At 48.6% G+C, this 11,885-nt stretch overlaps 1 protein-coding gene across 2 annotated transcripts; it reads right to left on the bottom strand.

Moving 5' to 3' along the window:
• Nucleotides 1–7,020: 7,020 nt before the first annotated feature.
• LOC124682913 (BAG family molecular chaperone regulator 2-like) lies at nt 7,021–8,856 on the bottom strand. 2 transcript variants are annotated; one of them, XM_047217518.1, is made up of 3 exons: nt 8,057–8,856; nt 7,631–7,938; nt 7,021–7,570 (listed from the first exon to the last, which is right to left on the bottom strand). In XM_047217518.1, the coding sequence occupies exons 1-3, from the start codon at nt 8,546–8,548 to the stop codon at nt 7,456–7,458; spliced, it is 915 nt and encodes a 304-aa protein (XP_047073474.1). In that variant the 5' UTR covers nt 8,549–8,856; the 3' UTR covers nt 7,021–7,455. The 2 variants fall into 2 exon arrangements, with proteins under 2 accessions (XP_047073474.1, XP_047073473.1); XM_047217517.1 differs by having other exon boundaries at nt 7,021–7,938.
• Between the last annotated feature and the right edge of the window lie 3,029 nt (nt 8,857–11,885).

The following is an 11,885-nucleotide window of genomic DNA, read 5'->3' as shown; positions in this document are numbered from 1 at the left end:
GAGCACCCTCGACATCGTCCCAACTCTCGTTGGATCCTTCGGGCAGCTTGCGAAGCCAAGATCTCATGGGTCCGCTCAGGAAAAGCTATCATCTAGCCTCCGTGTACTTTGATGGTTTGTAAGTAATCATCTAGCCACGCTTCGGTTTCATGGACCCCTTCATATTTTATCTTATCCGTAGGGAGCTTGAATCCCTTTGGAGTGTCAATTTTGTGAATACGACGAGAAAAGCATATGGCTCCGCTAAGCTCATCATCGTCTTCGTCTTCTGAATCATCGTCATACTCATCTTCCTCATATCTTCGTCAATTTCTCCTCTCAGCGTGAGCCCTGTCAACTCGGCTTTGTGTGATGTCGTTTATGGCGTCACCATGATTTCTGGTGGTTGCTAGAGGCTGTCGCGAAGATCCCGATCGCCGAGGTTCTACATATTTCCGAGAACTATTATGACCTCATGTTGGTGTCACCTGATGCGCTGGAGCGTTTGGCGTGACCACTTCCTGTCGGGTGGGGTTGTTTGGTGTTGCTACCTCATGCCCTGCAGCATTACTTCGACCTGACGGTCCTTCCCACCGAGGACTTTCGTGTCTGCGTGGCGTATTCTCCAAGTGTTGCCCGACAATGTTTAGTCCCGCGATCAAGGTTCTATGCACCTGCGCTCGCAGACCACTTTCTAGCTGAGTTGTCATCAAAAATGTTTTGGCTGCCACGGTCGCTACTTCTGTGTTGTCGGCTTTAGATTTCCTCTTGAAACGTAGGTCATGAACGAATCATTGAGTTCCCTGGTCAACCGACGCTGTTCATCTTCTGGTATCCTGTTTATCCGGGATGAGGCTCATCGGTTGTTATTTTCTGGTGCTGCTCATGCAGCTCTTGCGGCTGCTGCGACCCTTGCGACTCCTCCTACGCTTTTGTTTCTTGTGGAAATCCACTCTCCACGCTGACGGCTAGATGCATCGGCTCTTTCCTTTCTCGCATCGAGTTATAATCTTAACCTCCTTAGCTCTCTTTTTCTCCTTGTAAAGCAAGTATCTATACGTCATTAATTCTTCTCGAGTTGCATCTTCGTCCATGAAACCTCCCCGTGCGATAACAGCTTTGGCCTTGTTCCATGCTTCCCATGAAAGTTCTACTAGAGGTCTCGCACGCCCGTTTGCCACACCAGCTTCAGGGGTTACGATTGTACCTTCGTTAGTTCTGTTCAACGTTGGCTCCGCCATCGGTATTGGTTCCGTTGGCATGCTCGGGTGATGGCCGCTGCTCATCCTGATTAAGGCGAGTAGGATCAAACCTCGGGTTTCCATACTCATCTCGCTCTTCATCGGATGTGTTCTCTACTTCTCCGTCGACTCGCCTTAACTCCATCATGCACACCTGATAACGTGCTAAGTAGTCTTTGTTAGCGCAAAAACTTGGATATGAAGAAGCTTTCATGATTTCGGAGTCTGCGCTATCTCCGGATTCGGTGTCCGTGTTGTTGATGGTCTCAGTCGTCAGGTGCTGAGACACCCGAACCGATGCGTTACTGCTGGTTGTCGATGCCGATCTGAAGGATACCCCATCGAGAAACTCGACGAGATCTCCCAAGCTTTCCGCGGATCCGACGTTGCTCTGTGCCATCTCGTCCGAGCGTTTTTCGCCCGTGGATCCAATGGATGATGAAGATGAAGATCTTGATACCGATGCTTCCGCCCTCGACTCCGAACAAATCGGTTCCGGCCGGAGAAAATTTCCTTGCGTTTCGATGCAGCTCCCGATCATCGGGTCCCTCCCTCGGCTAAATTCGCCAGTAGTCAAGATAGGGTTGGGTGGCTGTGGACGAAAAATTGACGATTCGAAGCGCACCTGATCCCCCGATCTAGTCGAGTTTATGCCTGAAGAAGAGGTCGTCGAGTTCGTGTTTCCAGCATCCAAGCTTCCCACAGATGGCACCAATGAAAAAGGGTTAACTTCGTCAATTCCCATCATGATGAACTTGGGTTTTAGGAAGGAGAACACCGGCAAATCAACAGACTAGTCAGCCAAACTTAGGAAGCCAACATATATTATTATCAAGTGCGAATCGCCGAGATTAAAAATATGTGGAACTAGGGTTACATGGGTGTTTGCTATGATTCGATTTGTCCTCTCTCGGTGGCTCCTCCCAGCCCTTATATAGCGGGCTGGGTCTCAGAGTCCACCTCGAGGTTGAGTTACAGTATATGTCGGTTCACCCGATATGGGCTTAGCTTTCCTAATCAGATTCCTTCGGATTCTTTTGGGCTTCTTCGTGGGCTTTCATTTATTCCTTCATGCTCTTTGTACCAGGGATAGCGATGTTTAGGACCCGATATGGCATACCCATGTCAGCAATAGCCACCAGCATCCTGGGCAGCGGTGACTCAGAGGAGGCATGTGGGGTTGTCGTCGATGACTAAGACTAGGAGGCGCTCGAGGCCGCGAGAGCAAAGCACGGGGCGGAGGTGGACTGTGTGGACCACCGAGAGGTGCGTGGCGAAGTTCAACGGAGGAATGATCAGGTGCCGCCGGTAGGTGGATCGGGGCATTGCCATGATTTTGTGGAGATGAGGGACAAGAGCAGGAGGATGTGGGATGGGAGAACTCAACATAATGGAAACATGGGGACCCTGAATAGATAAAGAAGTGCAGTCTCTATGCGGGCTTGCGGGGACGTGTGGTACGTCCTGGAGACAAAGGAAGCAAATGTTGCGATTTCGCAGGTGATCGCAAGTGTTTTCCAGTGCAGGGCAACCCCCGAGGAACCAAATTTTTGATCCCTCGGGTCGAGAGAGTGAAATATATCCCAGTTGTCTCCCCGATCCCATATTTCCTTCCATAATTTACCAATGTAGCCAAAAAAACATTTTGTTCGGAGCAAAACCTACCTATTCCCACTGAAATCCCACTTTGCTTTAATAAAAGGACGAATGCAACAAAACCACCACGATTGTAGCACAAAATGATTCACCCACGAAACACACAAGCCTTGACGAAGACCTCACTGGACACCATCGGAGACCTCTCCGGAGAACTTGTAGCACAAAATTGTACTGTTGTAGCAAAAACTGACCTCGTCGGAAACATCGCTGGAGACCTCGCTGGAGAAACTCACGTGTGGTAAGGGAAAGAAGCGTGTATGAGGGAGGAGAGAGAAGGATATGGGGATGGTGGGTTGTCTACATTTTTCTATTTAGTTTTTAGATTCATTTTTTGAAAATGAAATTTCTTGAGAACCATTCGTCAAAATTACATCCCGTTTTCACCTTTGAGATCCTCAAGTCGAGATCTTCAAAACTAGATCTCATGTTGATATGTTTTAATAAAAAAAAATTTGTACATACAAAACTAGTATGATTGTACTCGAGATGTGTCTGTACTTGGATTTGCACTATGTTATACTCGTACTTCAATGTACTCGGGGGTTCCATTAAGAGCGCACCTATAGTTTGGTATTTTTGTGTTTTCACTGAGTTGTACTCGTACTTAGTTGTAGTCGTGCTCCGTATGTAACTGTACTCATGCTTTGTACGCAATTATAGTCAGGTGCTCACTCAGTTGCACTTGTATTTTCGGTGTAGTCGGATTCGTATGTAACTGTACTCATGTATTGTAGTAAATGTACTTTTGTGTTCTATATAATTGTACTCGTACTTTGGGGTACTTGAATTTCTTCATAAGTGCACTTGTGTGTTGTTCGTGACTGTACTCGAGGTTTCACTGTGTTGTACTTGTACATGAACATATTTGGGTTGCTCTGAGGTGTAGTCGTACTTTGTATCTTGTGTACTCGTGATTTTATTTTCCGTTGCCTTTTTCGTACTTTGTTGTTTGTTTTTATTCCGTGCTAAGAAACGATTGTCGTAGCTAGCTATACTTGTGGATGAACTAGACTAGCTAACGCTTCGATGGGTTTGCGTCGCTGTACTTCCGCATTCCACGTGTCACTGAATTAAGGATGACAATTTTACCAACGAATACGGGTACCCGTGAGTACCGTATTTTCATGGGCAAGGTATAGGCACACCTTTATATCCATGGATAGTACTCATACCCTCGTCGTTAAGTCATGAGTATAACACAAATATAGCTTTGTACATGTGGGTATATCAATATCTTACTCGTTTATTATCATTTTTTATGTGATATATCTATTCTTGTTGATTTATGAGTTACAATATGATATTGTGATTTCTATATTTTGATAATTGTTATGTACTTAACTACAAGTTATTGTGTTGAGTCAATTTATTTTTTAATCAAATTTGCTATCGATAAAGTAAAATTATGAATACTTTGTGTACTATTTGATCTATTCGTCGAGTACCCAATGGGCACACATACCCGACGGGTATGCATGGATAAAGTTTTATACCCGTAAGTATGGATATGGGTAAAAGTTTATACCCACCAACTATAAGGTATGGGTATAGGATTGCTCTACCATGTATGCACATGCTCTACTCATTGCCATCCTTACACGAAACGCTTATCCTGTGGCCCTCCCGGGTCGGGGCTGGATGCTGCCACGTGTCCTCACCGAAGCGTCGCTCGGAAGGAACCTTCACTTTAGAAAGGTCAGCCTTCATATAATGATGCCTCGAAGCGTTTTCCTTTTAAAGGAAATGCAAATTTTATCCTGAAACGGTTCAAGGCCCGAAAGTTTGAGGTTGACGTTTCCAACCCAACAAAGCAATCCCTTAAGAGCAAGTACAATTGATCTTAGTCGGCATCAATAAAGTAGCACAATTTTGTAACTAACTATTGTACAAATTAGCTATATAGCTAACTATAGATGACATGGCTATTTCTTGTAGCCAACAATTAACTCTATTATTAAACTTGCTCTAATTGGCTGCCAAAAGTCAACTAGCACACCAACTGAGCAAGCCATTGTTAATCGTCGATCTCTCCTGCATCCACGGATCCATAGGCTAGTAGCAGGGGGAAAAAAGATAGGCCTGGGGCACCGATACACGATCCCAAACGTGGCCTATTAATGGGGCTTGCTGAGCGCCTAAAGAATATGTATAACTCCCTTCCAAATTAAGTATTGCAGGTCGTAATATACTGCTCGCTCCGTTCATAAAACAATATCGAAGGTTTGACTACATTTGGGTGTAACTATACAGTAAAGAGTATCTGCACATGTCTAAATTTAAACACAATTGGGACATCCTTTTATGCACAAATGTAGTATAATTTTATTACTGGCTAGGTACCGAAGTGCTTATCATTAGCATTTAGATGTGGAATAAGAATGAACAATAGAAAATCAAATTTGAAAATCTGATACTTGTGCACTTATATGGTCCGTGTTTGTGCTATTTTTACGTAAAATTGAGCATGCGTGTTTTTTTCAATAGAAAAGATAAAAGTTCTATGCTCTAAATAAGCAATACCGTCAACTTATCTTTTTAGCACACGCCACGATATTTGTGTGTTGTTTATAAATTTTCTTCAAACAACCAACTGACATGGACGTGTGCAGGTATTTGAAAAAAATCCTATTTCTTTATATTTATAAAATTACTTTTCGTATGCAGAGGATATGTTCTTGGGAACTGAATTGCATTTACGGCATTTGCTCGTGAAGAATACTTTATTTTTGACGCACATGCGCTCTTACCGTCTTTCAATTTGCACGCCAGTGACAGGCCAAGACGAAATGAACGACCAGCTTAATAAACAAGTCGACCCGAAGCTTCCTTCCTCGCCAGATCGACTAAACCTCCACTCCACGGCTAGATACCTCGCACCTAACGAGCTGTTGAGGCGCGACGCCTCAGTTCCAACCGCAGGTCAGGTGTCTACTGAATTAACGCGTGTGTTCACGAAGACACTGGCTATAGCTTGCGCGAGTCGATCTCCCACCTCGCCTTGTCTCTGTACAAGCTCCTCCGAAATGTGCAAGCAAAGGAAAACGATAGAGGCTTGTAGCGCAGCGAGAGAACTGGTGTCGAAGTAAGCTGGCTTGTCGCCGTCGACGGCGACCATGCACCGGCACCGAATTGATGGGGGCTAGAAACATACAGCTAGCATGCATGAAACAAACCGTCCATTTTCACCAGCCCAATAATTAGGCTGCTTCATGCAAACTACTACGTACCTAGGCTCCTAGCTTAACTAGTAGGACTACATTGTTGTACGTACACGAAGCTTCCAACCGCCATCTATCTTAGCACACATCACAGCGCCCACATGCTGAATCTGTCACTGAAACTGCAACACACTTCCGAAGCTCTGCACATACTCCTACGCTGTACCACCCCCAAACAGATCTTCTCCTCAGCATGTTTCCTACACACCCTGCTGCCCACAATAGGCCATGATGTTCTAGTACTAGCTAGTTCCAGTTACAAACAGACATTAGAAGGGGTATGTAGCATGGAGCAGAAGAGGGTTATGCAATGATCAGGCCATCAATGCCAGAGGATCATTGTAGGGATCAGTTCTGTAATAGCGGTTGGAATATTGTTTTGTTTTCTCTGTACCGTTCAATCACAGCTAGCTGATGCACACTGACCTGGCAGCAACCACTTGAACGAAAAGCAGCATCAAGGAAGGCTTATACAAACCACACAAATATATGTATTGGTATCCCCAGTCCAAAGTCTCCAACAGCTACGACTACAGCTAGCTACTACTGTTGCGCCGACACAAAAGATTAAGCATATACTACAACTCGTGGAACAAAGGTAGAACGAACCAGAGGTGGAGAAAAGGTATCCTACATTAAGGCATGGTCAGACAAAGCCACCACTAGCGTCGCATAAACCATCTGTTAATGGAAGCTTTTGATCAGACAACGCTAACTACCCCTGCCCTGGCAGATGCCTAAATAATTGCAGCCCGGTTGGTCAATCAGTGCACTTGCGCCTGTAATTAATCCCCACTGATCGATCGATCGATCTCCATGAATCAATACACCAGCAAGCAATAATGCGGTACTCAGCTCACCAGCAGTGGCATTTGTTTGTACAATGTGGGATGGATCATACATCCATCCATCCATCACGAGCAAGACCAAGCGCATATAATGGTAATTGATGATTTTGATGTACACTGTACAATAGTAGTAATATACACAAATCTGACATGGAAAATTCCTGCTTCATCATCATAAGGCCACCACTTATTCGCTATGCATGGATATCGATCATGGATGTACGTGTGTATCTACTAGCTCCACTTCCTGTGGATTTTGGGAGTGGGAGTCGATCGGCCGAGCAGAATCATATTACTGGAGACGATGTTTGCCTTTCTTGAAGAGATCAATATACACTCGAAAGAAACAGGGAAAGAATGGAGGAAGAAAGGAAGAAGAAGAAGGGGACAATGTGACAGTTGACGCGCGCCATGACCGAGAGAGATGAAGAGGAAAGTCACCGGCTAGCTGGTCGAGCCGTGAACGTGCACACGCATGTGGAAGGTGGGTGTGGGGGGCCCACGAACCGTCTAGAAGAGCTCCCAGTCGAACTTCGGGGACGGCGAGGTGGTGGTCGCCAGCGCCATGGTGCTCACGGGGGCCGAGGAGGACGGCGCGGAGGACAGCAGGTCGAAGCTGTCCCAGCTCGCCGTCGCGGTCTGCGGCGCCGGCGCGGTCGCCGTGGTGGGCGCCGCGGGCTGGAACTGCCGACGCTGCTGGTGGTGCGCCGGCGGCGGGCGCGGCGGCAGGTGGTTTGGCCGGGCGGCAGCCTTGTTGTTATTGGGCGCAGGGGACGCGCGGGTGTTCTTGGCGGCCTTGGCGCGGATGGCGTCCAGCGCCTCGACATGCTTCTGCACGCGCTTCTCCTGGATCCGGCGCTGTGCCTTGACGTCGCCCTCGGCGGCCACGGCGTCCAGCTTCACCAGCTCGTTCATCAGCGCCTCGGTGAGCGCCACCACGTCGGCCTCCACAACCCTCCCGCCCTTGTTCACGATCGTCTCTAGCGCGGACACCTGCAGCCAAGCACGCAGCGCAGGCCAAGTCAACTCAACCGCCCACCAGGCACGCACCATGGAAGAAGCATCATAACAAGATAGGAGGATGGCAAAAGATTCAAGCTCAAGTAATTACCTTGGAGGCGAGCTTGTCGACGTCGAGACTGACGCGTGAGACGGCCTTGGCGGCGCGCTGGGCCTTGGCATTCCTGCGCTCCTCGATGAGGCGCCTGGCCTGGGCGCTGGGGTCCTCGAGCATGGTGAGCTTGGAGCGGTCCCTGACGCCGATCATGTCGAGGAACTCCTTGGAGTCGGCCTCCCTGCCCTTGTACACGGCCTTGAGGTCGTCCGGGTGGAGCCCCGTCTTCTCGGCCATGAGCTTCTTGAGCTCCCCGAAGGAGGCCTGCGAGTTGACGTACACCTCGTGGGTGACGCCGGCGAACTTGACCTTGACGCGGATGGTGGGCACGGGCGCGCCGCCGGGGGGCGGGTCCGAGTCCGGGGTGCGCTTCTGCACCAGCATGCCGCTGGGCCGGACCTCCCACACCTCCTCCTGCACCGCCGCCGCCACCGACTCCTTCATCGGGGAGAATGCCGGGGCCCTGGTGTGATCCTTCCCGCGCATCATCTTGCCACGCGCGTGATCTAGCTCCTCCTAATCAATCCTCGAGCTTGTAGTATAATTCTGGTCTGCTGCTAGCCTAGTCAATCTGCTACGCTCTAAATATGCTAAGCTGCGGGAGAAGTGGCAAGCTGAAACAAGAAACCAAAATTGTGAGTTGGGCTGCTCCAATTGGAGAAAGAGATCGATCAGAGGAAGAAGAAGAAGAAACAAGTGGCTGTCAGGCTGTGTGGAGGGAGGGAGAGACAGACAGAGGTACAACTAATAGTAAGAGACAGGGCAGAGGGCGTGGCAGGGGGCGCCAGAAATATTTATAGTCATCACTAAATAAAAACGAGGCAAGAAAGCAAGCCCAGGCCACCTTGTTGCAGTTAAATAACTGTTGGTGTGGGGGCTCAGCTTGGTCCGGTACAGTGGCAAGAACACCATTGGCCAGAACGGGTGAGGTGAACTCACCGGAAATCACTGCCAAGTTTTTAGGCTGGTCAGACTAGTAACATAAGAACATGTTATTACTTTAGGTTCTATCTTCATGTCACGAATCCGAAACAAGGATCATTTGGGAAGGGGGATGGAAGAGGGAAAGTGGGGATCTAGGCGAGAGACTGAAGCGGTAGGCTAAGGAAAGGACGAACAGGAGAACGACTGTTCAGATACTTCATTATCGATATACCGTCCCGCGGCCGATGACTGAATATATGTAATCATCTCTTTCCCTCTTACAAGGCCTGCACGGCCCAAGAACGATGAAAGTGATGCAAAATTTGAACTTGTTGACGATGTAGGAGTCGAAGTAGGTACCGTACTTGACGATGATGCAGTAGTCGAAGACGGTGTTGCGCTTGTCGATGAGGAAGAAGTCGAAGCTAGGTCTTCAGTAGCAATGGCAATAAGTGGAACATGGTTCTTCAAGAGAGATAGGTGGACCACATCATGGATCTTACTGGACTCAGGAAGCTTCAGCCTATACGCCACTTCACCCACTCCTGCCACAATTTTATATGGTCCAAAGTAACGAAGAGCCAACTTGTTGCAAGTCCTCTTCTCGGTACATTGTTGTACAAACGACTGCAATTTCAAATAGACCATATCACCCACCGCAAAACGATGTCCTGACCTATTTCGGTATGCATGCTTCTTCATTCTGCTTTGAGCGTGAAGCAATTGTTGGCGAAGAACTTCAATTGTTTCAACTCGCTACACCAGCCACGTATCCAAATCATGAGATGCAACCTAGCCATAAGATGTGATCCCCAACTATCTAGTCTAGGCTTGCGTCCAAAGACAACTTCAAAGAGAGTTCTACCAAGCGATGAATGGTAGGTGGTATTATACCAATGTTCAGCATGCGGGATCCATTCATACTGTTTCTTTGGATTTTTGTGAACAGCACATCGAAGACACGTTTCAAGGCACTGATTGAGCCTCTCTGTTTGGCCATCCGTATGTGGATGGTAAGATGAACTCATGTGGAAAGCATTATCCGATAACCTAAATAATTCCTTCCAAAAAGTGTTGTTGAAGATCTTGTCCCTACCGGACACAATGATTTTTGGCAAACCATGAAGATGGTAAATAGAGTTGATGAAAACTTGAGCTACTGTTATCACCAGAATTTGACCGGATCAGAGGTGGGCCGTGATTGGAGATAGGCTTGAAGAATATATATATAGAAGAAATACATGAATCGGCCTTGTGTACCAAGTTTGGGCTAATTGCCCGTGTATCTGTACCATAGTAGGATACGTGTCAGTTAGAAGTTAGAGTTTTACCCGTGCACGGTTAGGTGCACGCTCGAATTAGAAAGTCCCCCGGACTATAAATATGTATCTAGGGTTTATGAAATAAACAACAACCAACGTTCACCACAAACCAATCTCGGCGCATCGCCAACTCCCCCGTCTCGAGGGTTTCTTCTAGGTAAGCACCATGTTGCCTAGATCGCATCTTGCGATCTAGGCAGCACTACGTTTATTCGTCCTCCATGCGTTGCTCGTGCCGAAGCCTTTTGATGGCGAGCAACGTAGTTATCATAGGTGTTTTAGGGTTAGCATTGTTCTTCGTATCATATGCTATCGTCGTGCAACCCTTAGGCATCTAGCCGCCCTTACGCCTATCACGGGTGTAAGGGCGGCACCCCGCTTGATCATTGTTTAGTATATCCGATCCGTTATGATTGCTCCTTGTTCCTCAAGGATTAGTTTAATATGTGCATTGTTAGGCCTTACAAAGGGTTGGAGGATCCAGCGGCGTGTAGGGTGTCGTTTGCCAGCCCTAGACAGGACGTTCCGAGGATCAACCTCATGTTGGTTTTTAGGCCCTGTCTAGGATCGGCTTACGATCACCGTGCGCGGTCGCGAGGCCCAATCACGAGTAGGATGTTCCGATTGTGCGGTGAAAACCCCAAATCGTAGTAGGTCGCTTCAGCTTTATCTTGATCAAGCGGGACCAGCATCCGATCGTACACCTCGTACGTATCATGGGTGGATCGGCTCTTTGAGCCGATTCACGAGACAACCCGAGAGCCGATCGAGGCTCGTATTTAACATTTACGTGTATGCCATGCGAGGAAACTAAGCGAGGCATCATCCAACACCTTCCCGACCAGGTATAGGTCAGGTGGCACGCCCTTGCATCAGCATCGGACGTGTGTGCAGAAGGCTTTGCGGGCCGTCGCTCGGAGGGACCAGGGGCCGGCCGCAGTCTCGGGAGATTCCCGGCTCTACGGTGTTGCCCGTCGCTGCCCGCCGGTGGGTTTCCGACCGCAACACATTCCGGCACGCCCGGTGGGACCATCTTCGACATCAACCGCATCGCCATCTACATCTGAGATGGCGGAAGGCACTCCGGTCAAGTACGAGGATCCGGCCGACGAGCTCAAGAAGAAGCATGACGAGATCAAGGCGGTCCTCGAAGCCGACCTCATCGGCTCTTTTCACGGAACCCGCTCACATGGCATCGGGTGGAAAGGGTTCTCACCTGAAGGCGCGCTCGATGGAGTGGACCTGTCCACCCCGTCGGAAGAACGCACCGAGTCGCTGCGTCGAGGAGATCAACTTCATGGTGGCTCATTCGGCTGCACCGCCATTCCGAGAGCACCAGTGAACACTTTGGAGCGTGTCGCTCTTCGCGTGATCCAGGAAATCATGAGCCATCGGTACTCTCCGTCGGGACCGGCTGCGGGGACTTACCAAGGAGAGATGCCACTCCGGTCCCGTCCACCGCTGCCGTTCGCGTTGGCAGCACCAGAAGTGCCGAACTCATCGGCATATGTCGTCTACAAGATTGGTGGTGACCCTAGTGACTACCAATTCCTACATGAGGCGCCCAAGGAGATCACGCA

This window comes from Lolium rigidum, chromosome 1 (assembly GCF_022539505.1).
Source record: "Lolium rigidum isolate FL_2022 chromosome 1, APGP_CSIRO_Lrig_0.1, whole genome shotgun sequence".
Taxonomy (NCBI): Eukaryota; Viridiplantae; Streptophyta; class Magnoliopsida; order Poales; family Poaceae; genus Lolium; species Lolium rigidum.
The sequence above is the reverse complement of the archived record's forward strand: the minus strand, read 5'-3'. Positions and strand labels throughout refer to the sequence as shown.

Coding starts and splice junctions, on each gene's coding strand:
- LOC124682913 (XM_047217517.1), bottom strand. CDS start 8,548: ATGATGCGCGGGAAGGATCACACCAGGGCCCCGGCATTCTCCCCGATG. Junction 7,939..8,056: donor TCGACAAGCTCGCCTCCAAG/GTAATTACTTGA, acceptor GCTTGGCTGCAG/GTGTCCGCGCTAGAGACGAT.